The 20,759-nt window shown below is 42.3% G+C and overlaps 1 protein-coding gene across 4 annotated transcripts in view; it reads right to left on the reverse strand.

Annotated features, from left to right (window-relative positions):
* The window catches only part of ZC3H7A (zinc finger CCCH-type containing 7A), a 32,557-nt gene extending 12,092 nt beyond the window's left edge, over positions 1-20,465 (reverse strand). Inside the window, exons 1-12 of one of the 4 annotated variants that reach the window (XM_033101540.1) lie at positions 20,342-20,465; positions 9,498-9,599; positions 8,558-8,597; positions 6,665-6,862; positions 5,288-5,446; positions 4,986-5,066; positions 4,854-4,892; positions 4,163-4,196; positions 3,381-3,658; positions 2,644-2,848; positions 1,492-1,556; positions 482-668 (exon numbers count right to left, since the gene is read on the reverse strand). In XM_033101540.1, coding sequence (XP_032957431.1) covers positions 482-668; positions 1,492-1,556; positions 2,644-2,848; positions 3,381-3,658; positions 4,163-4,196; positions 4,854-4,892; positions 4,986-5,066; positions 5,288-5,446; positions 6,665-6,862; positions 8,558-8,597; positions 9,498-9,565 — 1,354 coding nt within the window. In that variant the 5' untranslated portion in view covers positions 9,566-9,599; positions 20,342-20,465. The other 3 variants (XM_033101542.1, XM_033101541.1, XM_033101543.1) reach the window with 3 other exon arrangements.
* Between the last annotated feature and the right edge of the window lie 294 nt (positions 20,466-20,759).

The following is a 20,759-nucleotide window of genomic DNA, read 5'->3' on the forward strand; positions in this document are numbered from 1 at the left end:
AGGGGATAAATTATATTTCAGCTGAGAATAAATTCAGAATAAACTGTGTTTATATCAATTGACGTAAGGGTAAAGATAGGAAACCAACCAACAGAAAGTACTTGAATTTTCACAAACATTATAGCATATACTGGTCTTACAATGCTTTTTTCTACTTCTTGCTCTATTTGAAAATGACTATGTTCTTAAACATATACTTAGAACATAGAAAATTTCATGAAAATCTCAATAAACTTTCAAAATCAGGTAAATATTCTATTGCATATAACTCGACAAATAAAAGTTATCAGCTAAGAGCAGAGACTTATCCCCTTAAGACTTCACAGGCCCCAAATTAATAATTATGGCTTCTTTAGAAAGAACTCAAATAGGGACTGAAAAGTCACAACAGCTGGTGTTTGCCACATGTATTTACAAATTCCTAAGAACTCTCACGTTATTGGCTAGTTCAATGCTGTCTGCTGCTTTGTTTGGTCCTGACCTGATTTTACAAAACAGATTTGGCAAGCTTGTCTCAATTCATGGGTTCCTTCAAGGGGATGTCGTGGGGTCAGTGATGAAGGTGGTTTTGTAACTGCACTTCCAAAAAAGTTTCCAAAGTCATTTCTAGGGTGACTTGAAATTCCCAAGAAATTCTCAGAAGCAAACAAACTGCCCGGTCCATTCATCTGCAAGAAGAATCAAAAGACAAAAAACAAAAAACAGCGAACAAATATTGCACTATCACTAAAGAAGGAAACAAATTCATCGGAAAATAAGACCTTCACAGACTGAAGTCGCAACTATTCTATCCTTATGAGCTTCTATTTAAAAACTGTTTCTATATTTTCCTTTCTTTGGGTCTCTAGGCCCCTCCCCCATTTTTCCTGATCCTTCATGAGTTGTTCAAAGTAATAGATAATTGTTCAGCTCCTTAACAAACACATTTTATATGCCCTGATCTTATACAGTTGACCCTTGAACAACGTGGGGGTTTGGGGTGCTGACCCCCACATGGTCGAAAATCCGAATATAACTTGACACCCCAAAGACTTCTGTTGTCCCACAGTATCTGTGGGGGATTGGTTCCAGGAACCCCGCGGATACCCAAATCCCCCTGTACAGAACGGCATAGATCAGTGCAAATAGTCGGCCGTCCGCAACCTGAGACTCCCAACATCAGATTGGAAATCGTACAGGTATTTATTGAAAAAAAATTTGCATGTAAGTGGACCGTCGAAGTTCAAACCCGTGTGGTTCAAGGGTCAACTGCATTCCCTTATTTTGTTTAAGCTGTGCTAAAGCCTCTTACGCTGACAGCGATTAATTTGTTACGACATCCAGTCTTAAGCACAGAGCATTTATTACAGGATGTTCCAGAAGTCTTATTTTAACACTGTCTCTCACAGCACACACAAAATTTCAGGGAGAATGTCATGTTCATTCAAAATTAAGTAAAAGACCTATTTTCAATTTAAGTGATGTATTTACAAAAGAGGAAGTGGCACTTACAAGTAAAAGGGAAGAATTACTGTTGTTAAGCGATGTTCCCTCTCTAGGAGTTGAGGTGGGCAGATCTAAAATAATAAAAACACTTCAACAGACCTTTTCATTCTAGTCACGTAATAAGAACATCAGGGCTTAGTAGCTGACTAGGGCTTCCCCACATTATTTATTTTTCCATCCCAATTCCTAGGAGTTTTCTTGCTCCTGAGTGACACTTCAAAGAAGGCTATGGAGTTTGTCCTTTCCTCTAGAAACCAAGGGCATAAAAAAACCCTTAGACAAAAAAATAGAAGTAAAAAGCCATTTTCAGAGATAGAGGCTAACGCAGGACCTACCAAGTGAGACCGTTAAAAAGACTAAGAAAATCATTCATATTCAAAATGGGAAAAGAGCGTCTCCTTTTGAAAATATGAAGCAGGAACTCACCATAACATTAATAAAATTAGTAAGATTCAATTATTTTCTTAATCTACCACTCAATTATTTGCTCTCTGCCCTTCGGTCTCCCACAAATTTCAGTTTCTTCAGTTGTCAATCTTTAAATCAATTATTTTGGTTTTTGTCCCTTTAACTATGCAACAATGCCTCAAAAACACGAACATTTTTTTATTATTGTTGAAAGTATATAGTAAACCAAGGATTACAGAAACAGGAGTCAGACCAAAAACTCCACAATTCCTTGTAAAAGTTAAGGCATAGCTCACAGAGCTGAATGGATACAGCCTATAATAGACAGATCTAATTGTTATCATTCTGAACACTGATCTTAATTAGTCTTCAGTAAGTATTTGCCTAGTTCAGAACTTAAAAGGGTAAACTGTCTTTAAGATCCTTTAAGAAGAGGTATACCTTTCTTGGAAAAAATGTTTAAAGTCATTCACCCGCCAAAACATAGACACCCAGCTTAACAAACTGGCCTATAAAAAACCAGTGTCATCTACATGCCTATTCTCACTGCTCTGCTTCGTGATCTCCAGAATGGTATGGTTAATTAAGTCCAGGTGAATTTAAAACTGAAGGTTTCGGTTTGATATTTTCAGCTACAATGAAAATAATTCAAGTGCTGACTACCCAGAGTTAGTGAAATAACTGCCCAACACAAATTGTCATTTTTAGAAAATTAACTGCAATTGTTTATACAAATAGTTCCATTCTTACCTCGCTTGGATTCACTCATTGAAAATGAATTTAAAGAAGAACAGAAATCTTCTAAGGATGAGGTCAAAGGTGGATACAAGTCTGAGAAGGATGGTGAAGGAGCACACCTCGCACCAATAGGCAAGGTGCCCAACAGAGACGCCGAGAAGGGCACGCTCGGGGTGACACTGGCTGTCGGAAGGGGTCCTCTGACTAAAGCTGATGGCTAGAAAGGAAAAAAGATTTGATGACAATCCATAAGCTCAGTTTCAAGTTGGCTGAGCTGCTTTTAATATCAAAACAAATACAAAAACTATACTTGGTAATTATGTTACATAACAAAGTTGAAATTAAAATCAAGACTCAGTAGAGGAACCGAAGCTACAGAACTTATTTCTTTTCAAGCCCATGTTTTAAAAAGGCTCGAGGACTGAGAAATCCTTAATCCACAAAATTTATTTTTTCTTATTAAATATCAAATACCTATTCTTTGTCCAAATGTTAAATTTACCCTTTCCATCCATATGACTCCAATAGGAATTGAAGGAAAATTGGCTAATTATTAGATAGAAAGCTTCTTTTTTTTATTTCAAAAATGACCAAATTAACCAGGTACCAACAAAGGACAAAAGTAATTTTCAAGTTGAGAAACCCAAAGTTTAGCCTATAGGCAATATTGAAAATATGTAACAGGTTATAGTACTTTATTTTTTAAATTAAGCCTGCCTTCATAAGAAAGGAGTAACACTAAAATTTACCATTTCATTAGTTTCAGGTGCAGAGTCAAGGAGTTCATCTATTTCATCTCCAAGGACCATATCTCCATCATCTAAAAAAGCTTCCGGCATAGTGAAGGGGATCTTGCCTCCATTTGCCAACACTGTCGATGGCAGGGAGCTCTCTTCCACTTGCAATGGCAAAATAGAAGTTAAGTGCATAATTGGAACTGAGGCCAGCTCACTTCCAACTTGGTGAGAAAAACTGGATGTGGGTATAGAAACAACAGGAAGTGCTTCTTGCCTCGGCGTTAATAAATCTGTAACACAGATGGAAATGTACTCACTCATTTTTAGGGTACTTACATAATATTAGTGTTAATAGACAATAATAGAGAAAGTGAAGAGCTAAGTGAAAATGTGAACACTATTGTAAAAACACATAGGTAGATACAATAGTAAAAGCAATTCGAATAAAAGAGTAAAAGTAATTCTAAAAATAACTTGTTTTACCCAGGAGTAGATACATTCACTTGAGAAAACATTTCTTTCCTTCTCAAAATCTCTCAAAATCTCTCAAAATCTCAAAATCTACCCTTTTGGGTAGAGATATTAGAGAATGGTAAGGCCACAGCGGCTGTTCAATGACTGCTTACTGACATTATCAATCACTCACCAGCACATCCAGAAGCACAAAGGTGGTTTTCGAAATTATTCTTGCTTTAATATTAATAACCACATAGTAATCTTATTTGAGAACACCATAATATATGTAATGACTAAAACTGGCACTTTTCAGATTCAGATGACATGGAGACACATACCTGGCTCAATATCTTCCACAGAACAGTTTAAAGCCTAGAAATTAAACCAAATAATGAATCATTGTATTTTCAGGATGCTAAGCTGTAAAGCAATCTGTAAAACTCACTCTAAGACAGTAATGCAGGTTTCACAGAAATTTGACTCCGTTCCAATTAAGACCCAAAAGATAAATGGAACATGTAAACATTTGTAATACGTGGTGTTAAATAATGCTAGTCTATCAGTATCACCACTTGTTTCTTGGGGACCAGTACTTCTCAAAGGATTAGGAGCATAATGGTTCCAGAGGGACTGGTCTGGCCACCACTCACTCCCCAACTCACAAAGGCCACTAGCATCCTAACAGCTCCAAGAAGACTTACCTTTGCAAACACAACAACTTGTTAATTGTGTTAATCCCAGTGATTCCCAAAATTAGTATCTGGTCCTGAACACTTTTCAAACAAAACTTAACATCTATGAACACTCTGTAAAATGCTCCATCAGACTTCAGAAAATGCTGGGTAAGAGTAAAGATGTTACTTAAGTTGCTTATTTTCTTTTTATAGGACAGGAAGTTCTGGCCAATTATGTGTGTGAGGAATAAAATAAGGTCTCAAAAATAGACACAAAGTAAAAATATTAAAAGCAGAATTGCTAACGCTTCTATCTGTTCTTTTTTTATGATTCTTACAGAAGTACTAACTTTACCTTGACAGCCCCATCCCCAGGAACTGCTTTTAATGAGAGCTGAAAGAAAACAAAGACGCAAACTTAAAAACAGAACTGCCTCCAAGTTGCACAACAAAATGAGAATACCTTATGGAGACAGCTCCAGCTTACCTCGGCTCTAACATATGCTTTTCTTATTTTAAATCCCAATTTCTGAGCTAATTCTTGGGTTAATTTTATTACATGTTCATCCTGAAAAAGTGAGAACATATGATTAATGGAGGATTATATTTACTAACTGTGAAGAAGAGTAAGCAAGACAGTTATATTCTGTCAAGACACTTGCTTTATGAGCAATTAGCTAGGCTGTAGGCTGGCTGGGAAATTTAACTCTTTAAATGCCACATACCCACACGGAAGCAATAATACATGGTCCTGATGTAAACCAAGGCACTAAAATACAAATTCCATACCTGAGGCACTGCTAAGGAGCACTTTGCTACGGCATCATAAGCCTCCTTGTATCTTCCTAAATCGCTCAGAGCCTTAGATTTCCGATATAGAGCTTTGCAGTTATTGGCATTTAAACCGAGGACTTTCTCGCAGTCTTCTACAACTTTATCATGGAAACCCTGGTGTGGGAGACCAAATATAGTTAGCAATCAAACAACTCATCTCTTGCACTGAAGTCTTCCTGTAAATGCAAACACATTAAGGCCTCAGCCTATTACCACCCTCCTTTTCAACTCAAAGTGAGCAGTATTATTCTTCTTAAAATCATTTTCATTATGAAATTTCACATACACGAAAGGAAAAAGAGTATCACGAATACCCGTGTACCCACCACCCAGATCAGACAAATGTAAACATCTGGCCATAACGGCCTCCAATCTTCAAGAAATGAAACTTTCTAGACATGGTGGATGCCCACGAGTGTCACTCTCCTGTCCCAGCCTCTTTCCTTCCTTAGCTACCCCCTTGGCAGAGCTCATTAAAATGTCACATGGAAATGTAGCTACCAAACAGCTAGGTGACGAGGAACACACAGTAGAACACAAAATAAATGATCAGTAAATGCTCATTAATGAAGAACTACATGACAATCAATGTGGCTACCTTTCTTAAATTCATGGTCAAGTTTTACTGAATGGCCACAGGGAAAGTTACAGGCACATCAAAATACTGCATATTAAGCTTAGATACGTGAAAGCTTGCGTTAATTCTTTTGAAGGCTAACTACTATTTTGTGCTAAAAAAAGCTCCCAGGAGGGTGAACTGAATCTTGACTAAGAAGTGAACCATCAACACAGATACCTGATACCATGTTTCCCCGAAAATAAGACTGGGTCTTATATTAATTTTTGCTCTATTAGGGCTTATTTTCAGGGATGTCTTATTTTTTCATGTACAACAACCTACACTTATTCAAATAGTCATGTCATCTTCTTCTGGAGCATTGTCATAACATACTAAATGTGTCTGTCTGGCTGAGATCTTAACTGGGGCTTATTTTCGGGGTAGGTCTTATTTTCGGAGAAACATGGTACATGCACTGACCCGTTAATACCTCTCTCTCTCTGGGCTGTTTAATTTTTAAATAAGCAACACCCCCCACACAAAGCCATACGCCAATGTATCCAACGTATCCCCAAGGACCAGTAACTAAGAAACAAATTACTTTTAAAATTCCTAAACATTTGTCCAAAGCTGTCGAAAGCTTCAGCCACTCTAAAAGTAGTTAATAACATCTCTTAAAAACTGAAATCAGAAAATTGACTTTTATTAATGTACTACGTTATTGGAAGCATTTTTTTCCCACTAGAGACATGGTTTTAAAAACCACAACTCACCATATTAGAATAGCAAGCAATACGATTTATAAGTAGTTTTTCAATGATTTCTTTAGGGATTAAAATTTCTTCAGACTTTGCATAATCAGCTATATTCAAAGCTTCCGTGTACTGGCTTATTGAGCTGTTCCAATCATGTTCCCGATATACATCATTTCCTTCATTAAAAAGATTTCTCACAAGAGCACGTAAATATACCTTAAAAAAAAAAAAGTTACCACTTGAAACCCTTTAAGGAAAAAGTTGGGGTATAAGTAAATTTTAATTTTTGTACCGTTAGAGGAAATAAACGTCAGAGGAAAGAATCTGACAGAGCCAATACACTGTCAAAGGAATTGGGAAACCCAGGCCAAGCCACTGCTATCCCAACTAGGGTTTCATCTTGCTTGCTTTTTCAAGAGAAAACTCAACTTTTCATTATTAAGAAAAACGCAGCAAAAGCACCTTGTAAATACTTGTCCACGTCTCCAACTCTGTGCCTGGGATAAATTCCTACAAGTGGAAACTCTAGGTCAAAGAGAATGAGAATTTTAAGGCTTCTGACTAGTATTTCTAAATTGCCTTTCAAACAGGCAATAAAAACGAATACTTCTAGTGTTGTCTTTCACAGCACCCCCACCCACACTGGGCAGCACGTGCACAGCTGTGTGTCTGAACATAAAATCTCTACCAACTTCTAGGTGAAAAACGGTATCCTTTTTCATTTGCATGCCTTTGCTTTCCAGCGAGATTGAACCTTCTCACGTTTTTATGGACCATTTGTATTTCTTCTTTAATAAGCTGTTTGCTCTGGTCATTTACTGATTGAGAGGGAACAGGATGTTAAACCTTTTTCTTATCGTGCAAGCATACATATTCTTTTGGTATGTACAAAGTTTCAAAGATACCTTCATGATTTCTATCGTTGCTTTAATATTTTAGAAGTCCTTTCTTGTCACAAGATCAGATAAGTATTCAAGTCTTCTGTCTCATTTTATGAATTCGGGTCTAAGCTAAGGAAAGCAGTAAAGAAAACTGGACAGATCAACCTTTGACAATTGAGGTAACGTGTGACATGTCACTTAACCTCTCTGGACCTCAGCTGCAATTGTAAATGTAAGGATTATAAAATGAATGGATTATTCCAGATGATTTCAGCCATAATACTTTATGATTCTACATCCGTTTGGAGAGAGGGAAGGAAGGAAGAGGGAAGAAAAGAGAGACTGAAATAAAGGAAGAGAGGAGGAGAGGCAGAGAGAAAGAAGTGACGATGGGAAGCATCCAAACCGTGAGAGCCACAAAGCCCCAGGGGAAGTCGTCTGTGGAGATGAAGACCTGGAGGCCACGAGCCGGGGAGCTGGCCTTTCTCTCTCACACAGACCTCACTGGCTTTCCTATTACCTAGTCACCCTTTACTGCTGTTAGAACTTCTCTTCTCCTAAATAAAAACAGAATTTACACTGCACTCTCCTTCTCAACATTCCCACTTACTTTTGGTGAAAGGAGAGGGAGGTTAAAAGTAATTTTCAAGGGGCTCAAAAGATAAATCAACTCAAAACAATACTAATAGAGGAAAGAGAATATAGGACAAGTATCTAAATATGTCAAAAAAAAAAAAAAAAAACCCTATGTATAAGGGTCAGCACACCTTTTCTGTAAATGCCCAGATAATAAATATTTTAGGTTTTGTGTGTGCCATATGGTCTCTATCCCAACTACCATATGTTGTACAAACAGCCATAGATAATACATAAACAAATGGGTATGTCTATGTGCCCATAAAACTTTATTTATAAAAGCAGACAGTGGGCCGGATTTGGCCAACAAGGCTGCCTTTTGCCAACCCTTGCTATATACTATAATTCACAAGCTACTGAAGAGCGTTCAAGCAGACCTTCCCAGAGTCATTACCGCATATTGTTCCTGTGTTCCTGGATACGACAGCGGTGACCTAAGAAGAAGAAACAAATTCATTTTAATTATCAGGCTTCTATCAGGATTTGTTCATCCAGAGTCATCTAAAAAGTGAGGTTCCATTAGCTTGCCACTGGTTCAAAGCACATTTTATTATTTATTTGTTTGTTTGTTTATTGGAATTTTTATAAGATTTTATTTGAGCCAAACTGATGACATTGCTGGGAAGCAAGATCTCAAATACTCCGCTCAAAGCACATTTTAAAGACCTACTTCTGCTTCGCTACCATTAGTCACGTACAACTATGGCCGCCTAAAATAAATAAATAAATAAAGTCTAAAAACTATTTCTTTGTATAATTATTTTCTTAAGGACATTTTCTCTTCAAATCTACTTCTACTGAAGAAGGTCTAATTCTTCACATGCCAAGAAAATTTAAAAATAGTACAGAAGCAGCAATGCCATTTGATCTCGTTTACTGTAGTGTAAGGAGAAGGCTGTCTCCTCCCCGGAAAGGATCGAGAGGACTTCTGCCTGGACACGTCGACCAAGCCACACTGTCTCATCACTGCCGTGCCTTACGAAGGTCAATTACAGACCGAGCTTCTCAACAGAAATGTTTGATCACAAAAGCCCTGGGTGTCGACAGCTGTTCATTTTCATTTGTCAGAACTGTTCTTATGAGATTAGGTTCAAATTCCTCACTCTAACATTTTCAGGGATGCTAAACAATTGTGGCCCTAAAAATTAATGACAGTCCACTTCAGAGCACAAAGAAATCAAATGTACAAGAGCAAAAAAGCATTGCTGGAATGAAAATACCTGATTTCTAACCTGAATTAACAGGACTAAAGATGTCTTAACCTCTGGAAATGTTTAGGTATGTAAAAAAGGATTACTAGGGGACAAGAAGACAGGTATGAATTAAGCTCTTACTGTATAAACTGCAGTCCTTCCTTAATGTTCTGCTGCCGTTTTCTTCTCTCCTCGGACACACTGGACATGTTATCCCACACATCCACTTTCTAAGTGAGCAATCTGGAAAGAAAGAAGGCGCAAAATTACACCAGGCAGCAGGGCTCCTGGACCCCAATTGAAACAACCGTAATTTGAGGTCTTGCCACACACTTGTTGTGGACATGTCCATCTCTGCCGACCTGAATCCAGGGTCCTCGACACCAAGAACCTTGAGTTATCTGTATGGCCCCCATTGTCTAGCTCACAGAGCGTAAGGCTTTCACCCATCCTCCTTTAGGTTAAATGGCCTCCTAAATAATCTCCGTGAAAGAGTCACTGCTCTCCTCCCCTCTTCTCTCCTTCGAGCCACAGCTTCTGTCCCTCCCCTTCCTAGATGCACGCGCACGCTGCCACTAGAACAGTCCCAGCCTTGTTTGGCTTCTGGAAGCTCTCCAAAAGTGAAAAGTTTTCACATCCGCTTGCCTCCAAGGGAGTCCGACTTCCTTATGAGCAGACTCTAAATCTTATACTTGTTTTGTTCTAGACTTCTGAAATAATCCTTGTTGCTACAACTGATAGAATAAATGCAGTTACTTTAACTGGAATTTTCTGGAAGGTAAGGGTTTACCTTCCACATAACAATGGCAAATGTCAGCATATGTCATTGCTGTTAGCATCTACCCCCACTAATCCAAGTTCATGAAGCAGTTCCCTGCAAGTTACAGAACCACTGGGAAGAGGCCTGTGGGAAAACATCACCTCCCAATGTCCTAAACTAGGGTTTTTCAACTTCAGCACTCTTGACGTTTTGAGCCAGATAATTCTTTGCTGTGTGGGCTGTCCCCTCCCGCCCCCATACAGTAGGACGTCAGCAGCATCCGTCAGCAGCATCCGTGGCCTCTACATACCACATGCCATAGTACCACCTCCCCCACCGCTTGTGACAACCTACAACTTCTCAGGATACTGTTAAAGGTCCCCTGGAGGGGGCGGGACACATCACCCCAGGATGAGAACTAGTGAGATCTAACCCTAAGAAGACATCTCACCACAAAAACCATGTATGTGGAGCCACGTGACAGTCAGGGAAATCACACCCATGTTCCAAGTACAGAGCTGAAACGTTTTAGTTTCATAATTGCTTACCATGGTAGTTGTGCTTTTAAATCGGCCTTTCTCAAAGTGTAGGGTGGGGATGGAGGTTGGAATGCCCCAAAGGTTGCCAATGGGCGCTAATTCTTTTTTCATCTTTTAAACACTGTCAGTTCTAAATATTTTTACCTCATACTTAAAAGTTGGTACTTAAGTGTTTATATGGAAAAGGAAATGACATCTGGGATTTGCTTTAAAATACTCCAGCAACTAAGAAGAGGGGGTGGGGCATGGGGATGGAAGCGCAGAACACTAATAACTGGCAATAAGTACAGGATTCTTTCTACTATTCTCTCTACTTCGTATGTTGGAAATTTTCCAAAATAAAAAGTTGTAAAAGCCCAACTTTTGATGTAAAAGACCAACTTTTGACGCTGAAGTAAAATGGCATTACTTCTGAAATTTCCTTTTAAGACAGTCGAGCTTAAAGGGGGACGGACAGGTAGAAATAAAACAAGAGCACCAAAAATAGGGGTAACTGTGCCCGCTGCACCGTGGGGAGGAACATGGGAGTTTGTTCTGTCCTTCCACTGGTACAGGTCTGACCATTTCCATGATAAAAAAAATTTAAGTTCATATTTATACATACAAAGTTATTTAAGGAGGCACTATTTGTAAAAGAGAAAGATCAAAAATTCACTCAACGTCTATCAAAAGGGAAATGGCTGAATAAATTGTGCTAGGTAAAAAAGAGACAAGAAGCAAGCATCCACAATATGACCCTGTTTTGTTTAAAAAAAAAAAAAAAAAAAAAAACTCCTGAAGCAATCAAAGAAAACTATAGCAGCACTAGCAGCCTGGAGGCCGGCACAGGGATGGGACAGTGTCTTTTCACTGTAGGCCTTTAAAACGTTTTTGGACCTTGTAAATGAATTATGTCGGGGGAAAAAAATTAAAGTATCAAAAAAGGTCTGTAGCCCCTGGGCCCTTCCTTGAAGAGACGACTTCAGGGACCGCCAAGGTTTTTCTATTTTAAGGCAGGGCCAACGTGGAGTCACAGGCACTGCGAGTAGCACCTGGGGTCCCCACCAGTCAGCTCAGCAACAAACACTGGGACAAAAGCAAAGACATCAGAATGCAAGGAGTGTTACCCCACTCTCTTCAGTGAAGGGCATCCCTTTCTGCCCACCTCTGTCCAGGCAGCTGAGGAATTCATTTGAGGTTTGCTCAAAAAGTAAATCTGTTGACTAAGGGACTCCTGCGTGATGATAATCTGCCAAGTTTCCTCTAATAGCCTTAGAGCGTTTCCCCAGAAAACCTTGAACCTCAATCTTAGGGACAAAGGGCGGGTGGCAAAGAGTTGCCAACTCAGGTAAGTGACACAAACTCTTAAAAGCATGAAATCCACATTCCTTTAGATGGTCAAAGATTTGGGAACGTAGTATCAGGTATCTTTTAATTTGACAGAATATTTTACATTTTGTAGTTTTTCCCCAAAATTTTACTGTGAAAACTTTTACATACACACTAAAGCTAAAAATTATTTCACAGTGAACACCGGATACCTACACAGTATCTATATTCCACATTACTATTTGCTATATTCATCACATCTGCACGTCTTCACCCATCTGCCCATCCTTCTGTCCTTCCATCAACTTGCATTATTTTCATAAATTGCAAAGTGAGTTATGTTATAATTCATCCATCATAATTCACCACTGGACACTTCAGCATACATACCAATGCCTGGCATTCAACATTTGCTTACAGGTTTTTTTGTGTTTTTCTTTTTAAGGTAAAATGCACAAATTTTAAGGCAAGTTTTGACCAATGATACACTCGTGTAGCCCGGACCCGTCATGACACGGACCTTTATGTCTCTGTCACTCCTCACACCCCTCCCACCCCCCCTTCCCCAGACCCATCCCAAGCAACCACTGTTCTGATATTTTTTCACCATAGGTTAGTTTTACCTGTGAAATAAGCCTCCCCCACCTCCCGTTTTGAAAGAAAAAGATCTATGATTTATATACCATCTTATTTTGGGATCCAGTTAAAATCTGGCCTCAATTTTAAAGTGAGAAAGACTTTGATAAGTTAACCCAACAGCCACTTTCCCTATTCAAACTCAGCAGCACATGACAGGTGTCCATCCCTTCCTTGAAACTGGGATTAGCTGACCTGTAAATGTGAAAGCTCTGGGGCTTTCTCAGAGCCCCTTCACTCCCCGCCACTCTCCCCGTGGGGGCCTCCCGCTCTGCCCAGGTGGTAATTACATACCCTCCTCTAGGGCCCTGCCAATTCCCCACACCCATTCCCACGCACACCTTGATACCCTCTAGCTATGTGACAGTTCCACGTGGATGTCTCAGAGACATCACAAACGGTTTGAAAAGTATTTTATTATGACAGTGAAAAGGAATGTCTCCTTCCCAACTCTGTCACTCAGCCACCCATGTGCCCTTTCTGAGGGCAATCAACCATTGTTACCAGTTTCTTCTGTGTCCTGACAAAGATAGTCTGTAGAACAATACTGAATCTTGAGAGTGGCGGAGGTTACATGAATCTACATGGATGATACTACATACATACACAGAGTGCATGTAAAAACTGCTGAAAACTGAGTAAGGTCTGTAGTTTGGTTAACAGTATTATACCCATGGCAATTTCCTGGCTTTGATGTCACACTACATTCATGTAAGATGGCACCACGGGGGGAAGCAAATGAAGGATTCATGGGACTCTATATACTTTTGCAATTTCATGGAAGTCTACAATTATTTCAAAATAAAAGTTAAAAACAGTCCGTGCGTCTGTTGTTTTTTTATACAACCCGGGGCTCCTAACATGTTCTGCACCTTGCTTTTTTCACGCAGAACCGAACCTTGAAGGTCATTCCCTATCAGCACCTAGAAAGTTGCTTTATCTTTAACAGTTGTGTAGCCAATTCCAGGAAATGGCTGGACTGTAACCTCACCAGGCCTCTAGGGATGGACATTTTGGTTGTTTCCAATCTTTAAGGCTCACCAGGCACACAAGACATTTCATATATGTGTATCGTTCGTGTTTATTTTGCCAGCTGCTGCCCAGTTCCACCAAATGACCCTACTCAGCTGCAGTGCTCGAGGGCTAGTTCACCAAGGAATTATCAGTGTTGTCATCTCTGGCCACAGGGAGGTGAGCAACAGCGGGACAGTGTGGTGGGTTTTGTTAGTTTTTGTCTTTGTGTCATTAGTGAGGCTGACTATCTCTTCAAACTAGAGCCCATCTGCACTTCCTTTTCTGTGAATTTTGTTTGTTCAACTCCTTTAGCCATCTTTCCTCCAGGTTGAGCTTTCCTTATTTGTGGAAGCCTCTTTGAATGTTGAGGAAAGTCTCCTTTGCGATATTACTCTTATTTCCTTCCCCAACTTGATGTCAATCTTTTGACTTTGATTGCAGTAGTTTTTAACAGCAGTTTTATTTTTAAGTAGCTGAATTTATCAGTGTTTTCTTTTATGGCAGGGACTGTGGCATAGTCAGAAATATCTTCACCACTCCGAGATTATAAAATAATTCTCCATGTTTTCTTCCAGTATTCGTATTGTTTTCATTACAAATATTTTTTCAAAACTCCGATCCACCAGTTTACCGTAAGGAGTGAGGCAGGGACATATGTTTCCCTCCCAAATAGCTACCCAGTTGCCCAAACAACAGTTACAAAGCGGCCCTCTCCTGCACAGATCCATGCAAGGCCACCTCTGTCACACAGGAAATTGTGAGTCTGTCTGTGACTTTACTCAGCATTTCTAATTTGAACGGTCCCTGTTCTCTGCCCTCCTCCCACTCCCAGTCCTTTGCCCAATCTTACCTTTTCTGTAATGAAACCACATTCTGGCCCGTTGCTCAGACACCTGGCATTACCCTCTTCTTTCTCTCACATCCAGTCAATCCACTGACAAAGCGTGTCAGTGACGCTGTCAAAACAGGTGCAGGGCATCCCAAATCTGACCTCCCACAACCTCCTGACACCCAGAGTCACACCATGTCCTGTGGATGTCGCAACAGCCTCCCCTCCCGGCCTGCGCTCCTCAGCTCCTGTCCCCTCCTTTCCCCTCCCCCATTCACTCCCTACACTAAACACAAAGGAATGCTCTTTTAAAAACACAAAGCAGTTATCCAAGCGTCTAAAATCCTTCAATGGCTTCCCTAGGCACTTAGAATACAACCTAGATTCCTTACCTCAGCCTACTAGACTGGGGAGGACGACCTTCTCAGCGCTCTTTTCATGCCACCTGCACCCAGATTCACTCACTCACCTCCTGTCACACTGGCCTGTGGGGTCCTAAAATGAGTCAAGGGCTCCACGTTTCTGGGCCATCGTGCTTGCTGTTCCCTCTGCCCATAACATACTTCCCAGACCTGCAGAGCTGGCTGCTTTTCATCCTGGAGTCTTGGCTTAAATGTCACCTTTACAGGCCTTCCTTTACTACCCTAAATTGTCACCACGTCCTACTCTCACCCCATTATTCACTTCAAGAGGTAGCTTGTTGGGGCCTGGTGGCTCAGGCAGTTGGAACTTCGTGCTCCTAATGCCGAAGGCTGACGGTTCAATTCCCACATGGGCCAGTGGGCTCTCAACCACAAGGTTGCCAGTTCGATTCCTCAAATCCCGCAAGGGATGGTGGGCTCCGCCCCCTGCAACTAAGATTGAACACGGCACCTTGAGCTGAGATGGCGCTGAGTTCCCGCATGGCTCAGTTGGTTGGAGTGCGTCCTCTCAACCACAAGGTTGCCGATTTGACTCCTCGACTCCCACAAGGGATGGTGGGCTGCGCCCCCTGCAACTAACAATGGCAACTGGACCTGGAGCTGAGCTGCGTCCTCCACAACTACGATTGAAAGGACAATAACTTGACTTGGAAAAAAATCCTAGAAGTATACACTGTTCCCCAATAAAGTCCTGTTCCCCTTCCCCAGTAATATCTTAAAAAAAAAAAAAAAGAGGTACCTTGTCTTTCTTAGTCCTGATTGTATTACAGTAGTGTAATACAATCCAAGTCAATAAATACCTAAATGGAAGAATGAATGAATGTTTCACAGAGTTTGAGAGCCTCCATGCCTTAAAACCTGGTAAAATTGTTCATAAAAGGACAAGTATAACAAAAGAGGGTACCCTAGAGGAAATGACTGGACACAAGCAGAGCTGGCTACGGGGCACTCTGCCCCCAACCCAACAGGGGAACAAGTTGGGTAGTAAATCAACTAGAGACAGTGACAGAGAGAAAAACCTGAAACCATAAACAATTCCTGAGCAGTGTGGTGATGACACGAAAAGCAAGTCAGATCCACCCTCTTTTCCTTCAATGAAAAGGAAATGGGGGCTGAAGGAGCTTTCAATAGTACATTTTAAAGCAAGAAATTCAATTAGACATGAATTTCATTAAATTGACTAACCTTTGTAAGCTAGAACATCATCTTTCTGGAGCCAGCTGATTTAAAATCATTACTCATTCGAAAGTTTTATGTAAGGATGAAAGGTACCCTGGGTCTTCACTGTAAATTCTTTAAGTATTTAGTCCGGGCCTGTTAGATGCAACTCACTATACTAAAGTCTAGTACAATGTCCAGTGCTAGGAACTGGACGATGTGTTCATATTCAGGACATTTTGGCCACCCAAAGTAACTAGAGGGAGCTGCTCCCATCTACAGAAGGCAGCCGGGTAAGTGAAATGTGATCGCAACATAAGGCACAGAAATAAAGCTAACACTTAGTGCTCTTCCTGCATGCCAGGCATTGTTCATAGTAAATCATTTAATCCTCATAATAACCTTCAGACATAGGTTCTATGAAGAAACTGAAGCACAGAGAAGTGACACAAGCAGTCCAGGATCACACAGCTAGCAAGTGGCAGAGCAGATTTCAAAGCCAGACAGGCTGGCTCCAAGCCTGAACTCTCTTCCCCTCACACTGTTCTGCACTGTACATGCCTGGAGGAGGGGGAGCACGACTAAGCTGGCCCTGGGCTGGGCTCTCGAAGGCAAATACAGCTCTGACAGTCAGGTGGGCACTTGAAAGCCACCCAAGAGGAATGGAATAAACACAGACCCGCACACACAGTGACGTAGTGTTCAAGGACAATCATTTAAAACAGTTTAGACAAAACAGAGGGTTTGCACAGCAATACGGTGGACTGAGGAGTCAGGATACCACTCCAGGGAAAATCTTTACCTGGAAATCTGCTCAGCCTTACCATAATGTATTTAGATACAAAGAATAAAAATTGAAGGGCCTTACACAGGACCAGAAAAAGTGCCCCAAGGAATGTGGCACCATGCGCGTATTTTGCCTTAAAAGGTATTCCTAAGTTTCAAGTGAAAAATTATAATTACCAGTCTGCTTTCAACTCTATCCTCAGACCCAAGCCTCTCCACATAATCACATAAATAAACAAATAAGTAAAAAGTAGTTAAAGTTACATTAGTCTTGCAACAGTGTGTCAGCTCACTCTGGCAACACTTACAACAGCGTGTGGATACAATGAAACCCTCATGTCCACAAACCAAGCAGAGAAACATTATTACAGAGGCTCCACCACCTATTTGAAACAGTATCTCTCCTACTGGATACTTTTCGAGACAGTTTTTCCCTTTACAGAAAACAAAAAGGTCCTGATGGAGGCTGTGTTAAAAATCAGAAAGGTAATTTCGTATTTTTGCTCTCTCTATTCATGTTGAAATTGCTCTCCGATACAACATGTGCCAACTGCCTCCTACAATACCCAGCCCTGCTAAGCCACAGGGCACATCTCACCTCATACACCAACTCTGTATGGGAGGAATCAACAAGAAAGGTGTGGTCTTCAAAACAAACGGTTTTGCCCAGTCACCCCAACAGGCCGTCAGTGACATGCCCAGGACTACAGAGGTGGTCTTCTCAAGGCCAGATTAATATCCTGTTCCAAATTCTGGTATTCTCATAAAATGCAAAGCGTTGTTCTAAGTGCTTTACATGTATTAAATCATTTAATTCTTGTAATAACCTTCAGACACAAGGTCCTATGAGAAATCTGAAGCACAGAGAAGTGACACAAGCAGTCCAGGATCACACAGCTAGCAAGTGGCAGAGCAGATTTCAAAGTCAGCAGGCTGGCTCCAAGCCTGAACTCTTTTCCTCCACACTGTTCTGCACTGTACGTGCCAGTGACGCCTGGAGGAGGGGGAGCACGACTGAGCTGGCCCTGGGCTGGGCTCTCAAAGGCAAATACAGCTCTGACAGTCATACACACACACACACACACACACACACACTCTTACACGGTGGAAAGTTCACGAACTTAATTGTCTGATATCGTATATACATATATGCGTATAAAATTTTAAAATTGCTGCCTCTCTCTTACTAGTTCCAGTACATGGTTCCTGAGGCTTCACAAGATATGTGAAATTAACGTATATTAATTAACTGAACAACACGCTGCTAAACTTGTAATAAAATAAAAAAGCAAATTTCTTGTTGGGATAAAACCTGGTAAGGATAAATAGGCTTGTTTCTTTACATCAAAAAAAATCAGATTAACATTTTAAGATTTCTCCCCCTAAAAATATTATCTAAAGTTTTTTCTCGACTTATAAACACCTGACACATTACAGAAAACAAATTTCACTTCCAATCCTAAGATGCTGGAGAAAACATACTTTCATTAAAACAAAACACTTCAAGATATGATCTAGAAAACAAGTTTGTGCACATCTAGAAAGCCCATTCTCGTGTCCGAAGCATCAGGTTGCAGACATCTTTTGCTTCTATGTGGTCCTTTACTGGAAAGCTCAAAACTTTCCAACAGTCACTCTCACCATTCCTAGAATTGAGATTCTATATTAATTGATTCTCTCCCACTTACAACATGGATTTAACCCACACGAAATTGGCAGGTTTTAAAATCAATCAAAAATTAAGAATTGTGCAACAATATGGTTGACAACCACCATTTTTATTGGCAAAAACTGACAGTATCTGAGGCATGGGAAGGGAAACGGTGGTCAGGGCAAGATGAGCCAGCCCCCAAGTCAAGTCACAGTAACTGGGAGGAAGGCCTAAGGCTCTCCAGTTCATTTAGGTGGCAGAGGCCCCCTTCAAATTAGCATGCTCTCTGCAGGACACACACTTAAAATATTAAAAATATTCAGCCTCAATAACTCACAATCTGAGTCGAACCTTATAGGATTATTTCCAGACTCCAACACACAGCAGACAAAGAAAAATTTTCAACAATATTCTGTCCATTCACTTGAATTATTCTGCATATTAGGTCAAGATCATCATTGTGCAATTAGCTCAAAACTTCAGTTCAGCTGAAGGTGAGAAGGAAGAGGCAGGGGCTTTCTGGAGAGCCTAGGGGACAGGAGACCACATGCCATCAGAGAAGCAGGAAGAGATAAGCAGATGGCATAGGCTCCCAGCCACCCCAGCCCCATTCAGAGGCTCTGTTTGAGCACTGTCCAACAGAAATATAATTCGAGCCGCCTACCTAATTTTAAATTTTCTAGTAGCCACAATTAACAAAAGTAAAAAGAGACCAGTGATGCTAATTGTATTAATATATTTTAGCTAACCCAATACGTTCAAAATGTTATCACCTCAACATGTATTATTTAAGCATAAAAAAGTATAATTTTTTTCTTTTCATAGTAAGTGTTTAAAAATCAGGTGTGTTTTTTTTCACCAGGAACACATCTCAGTTCGGTCTAACCACATTCCAAATGCTCAAGAGCCCCATGGGGCCAGTGGCCACCTTCCTGGGCAACGAAGGTCTAGTTCGAGCAGATCCTTGGTTTTTAAATACTTAACACGAGTACCTTCTTTCATCCCTAAGCTTGGGGGTACAGGAAAAATACCCAACCACTGATAAATTCACCCAATTAGGGCGCAGGCGCAACCTCTGGGGCCCAGCCATCGCTTTCCAGCTTGACCACACCCCTGCGATGACCACCCCTAACAGGAAATTCACGCTAAAGGCAACTGACAGGTCCTCATTTTTTAAAAGTGGGTTAAAGACACCTAAAACCTGGCAGTCTCCGCATCCACAATGGACAGGAAACCATTCGCCGCGCGTCCTGGATGTGCGTCCGGCGCCAAAAAAATAAAAAAGGGGGGATTAACCCGAAATAAAGGAGCCACTCACTCCACGTGCATCCTTCCCTCCCCCAAACCCAAGATACTGAACTAAGGGGCCCGCGATCATCCGAACAGACCCAAATAATGAAAGAAAAAAAATTATAAGTTAAATAACCAGAAAGGAGGTATCTGGTCAACGGAAATGCACGCAGGCATGGGATGGAAGGGAGCAGCACCCCTTTTCACCCCACGTCCCGGGGCCGCGACCCCCGGGTGAGCCCCCCGCCGCCACGAGGGGAGGGGATGGGAGAGGACACCGGGGACCCCGCGCGCGCGCCCATGGCCGCCCGACCAGCCGGGGCCCGGGCGGGGGCGCGCGCCGGGACCTTTCCCTCCCGGAGGGGCCGCGGGCCCTTTATGGAGGAGCCCCTCAGCCTCCCTGCCCCTCGGTGCCGCCATAGGGGACCGTGAGCGCCGCCCCCCCCCCCCCCCCCCCCCGGCGTCCGTTACCGGCCGCGCGCGAGCACGAGGCGGCGGCGGGCGCGCGCCGGGCGGGGGGCGCCGGGCGGGGAGGGGCGGCGCGCGGGCCCGGCTGGCGGCGGGATGTGGGGCCCTGGCGGCGCCCACCTACCTGCGGGGACGGCCGCGCCGGCCGGCGGGCGGGCGGGCGGGCAGCGGCGCGGAGGGAAACGGGCGGCGGCGGCGGCGGCCCGAGCGCTCGCTCACAGCCTTCCTCCGCGACCGGCAGCGGCAGCGGCAGCGCCTCTCCTGCGCCCGCGCAGCGCCCTCTGGCGCCGGGAGGCCGCGCGCGCCGCCCCGGAGACGCCGCCATTGGCTGCACCCGCGAGCGTCGGCGCCGGGGCGGCCGCGGCGCCACGTCGGGCCGGGCGGGGACTGGGGCCGGGCGCGGGCGGCGGCGGCGACCCTCGGCCGGGTCGTTCCGGGGCCGCCCCAGAATCCGGCGCGCGGTCACGGCTGGCCGGGGCCGCGGGGTTGAGCTAATAGAGGGGCGAAGTCGTGCGCGAGACACCCTCGTGCTGCAAACTGCT

This window comes from Rhinolophus ferrumequinum (assembly GCF_004115265.2).
Source record: "Rhinolophus ferrumequinum isolate MPI-CBG mRhiFer1 chromosome 15 unlocalized genomic scaffold, mRhiFer1_v1.p scaffold_54_arrow_ctg1_1, whole genome shotgun sequence".
Lineage (NCBI taxonomy): Eukaryota > Metazoa > Chordata > Mammalia > Chiroptera > Rhinolophidae > Rhinolophus > Rhinolophus ferrumequinum.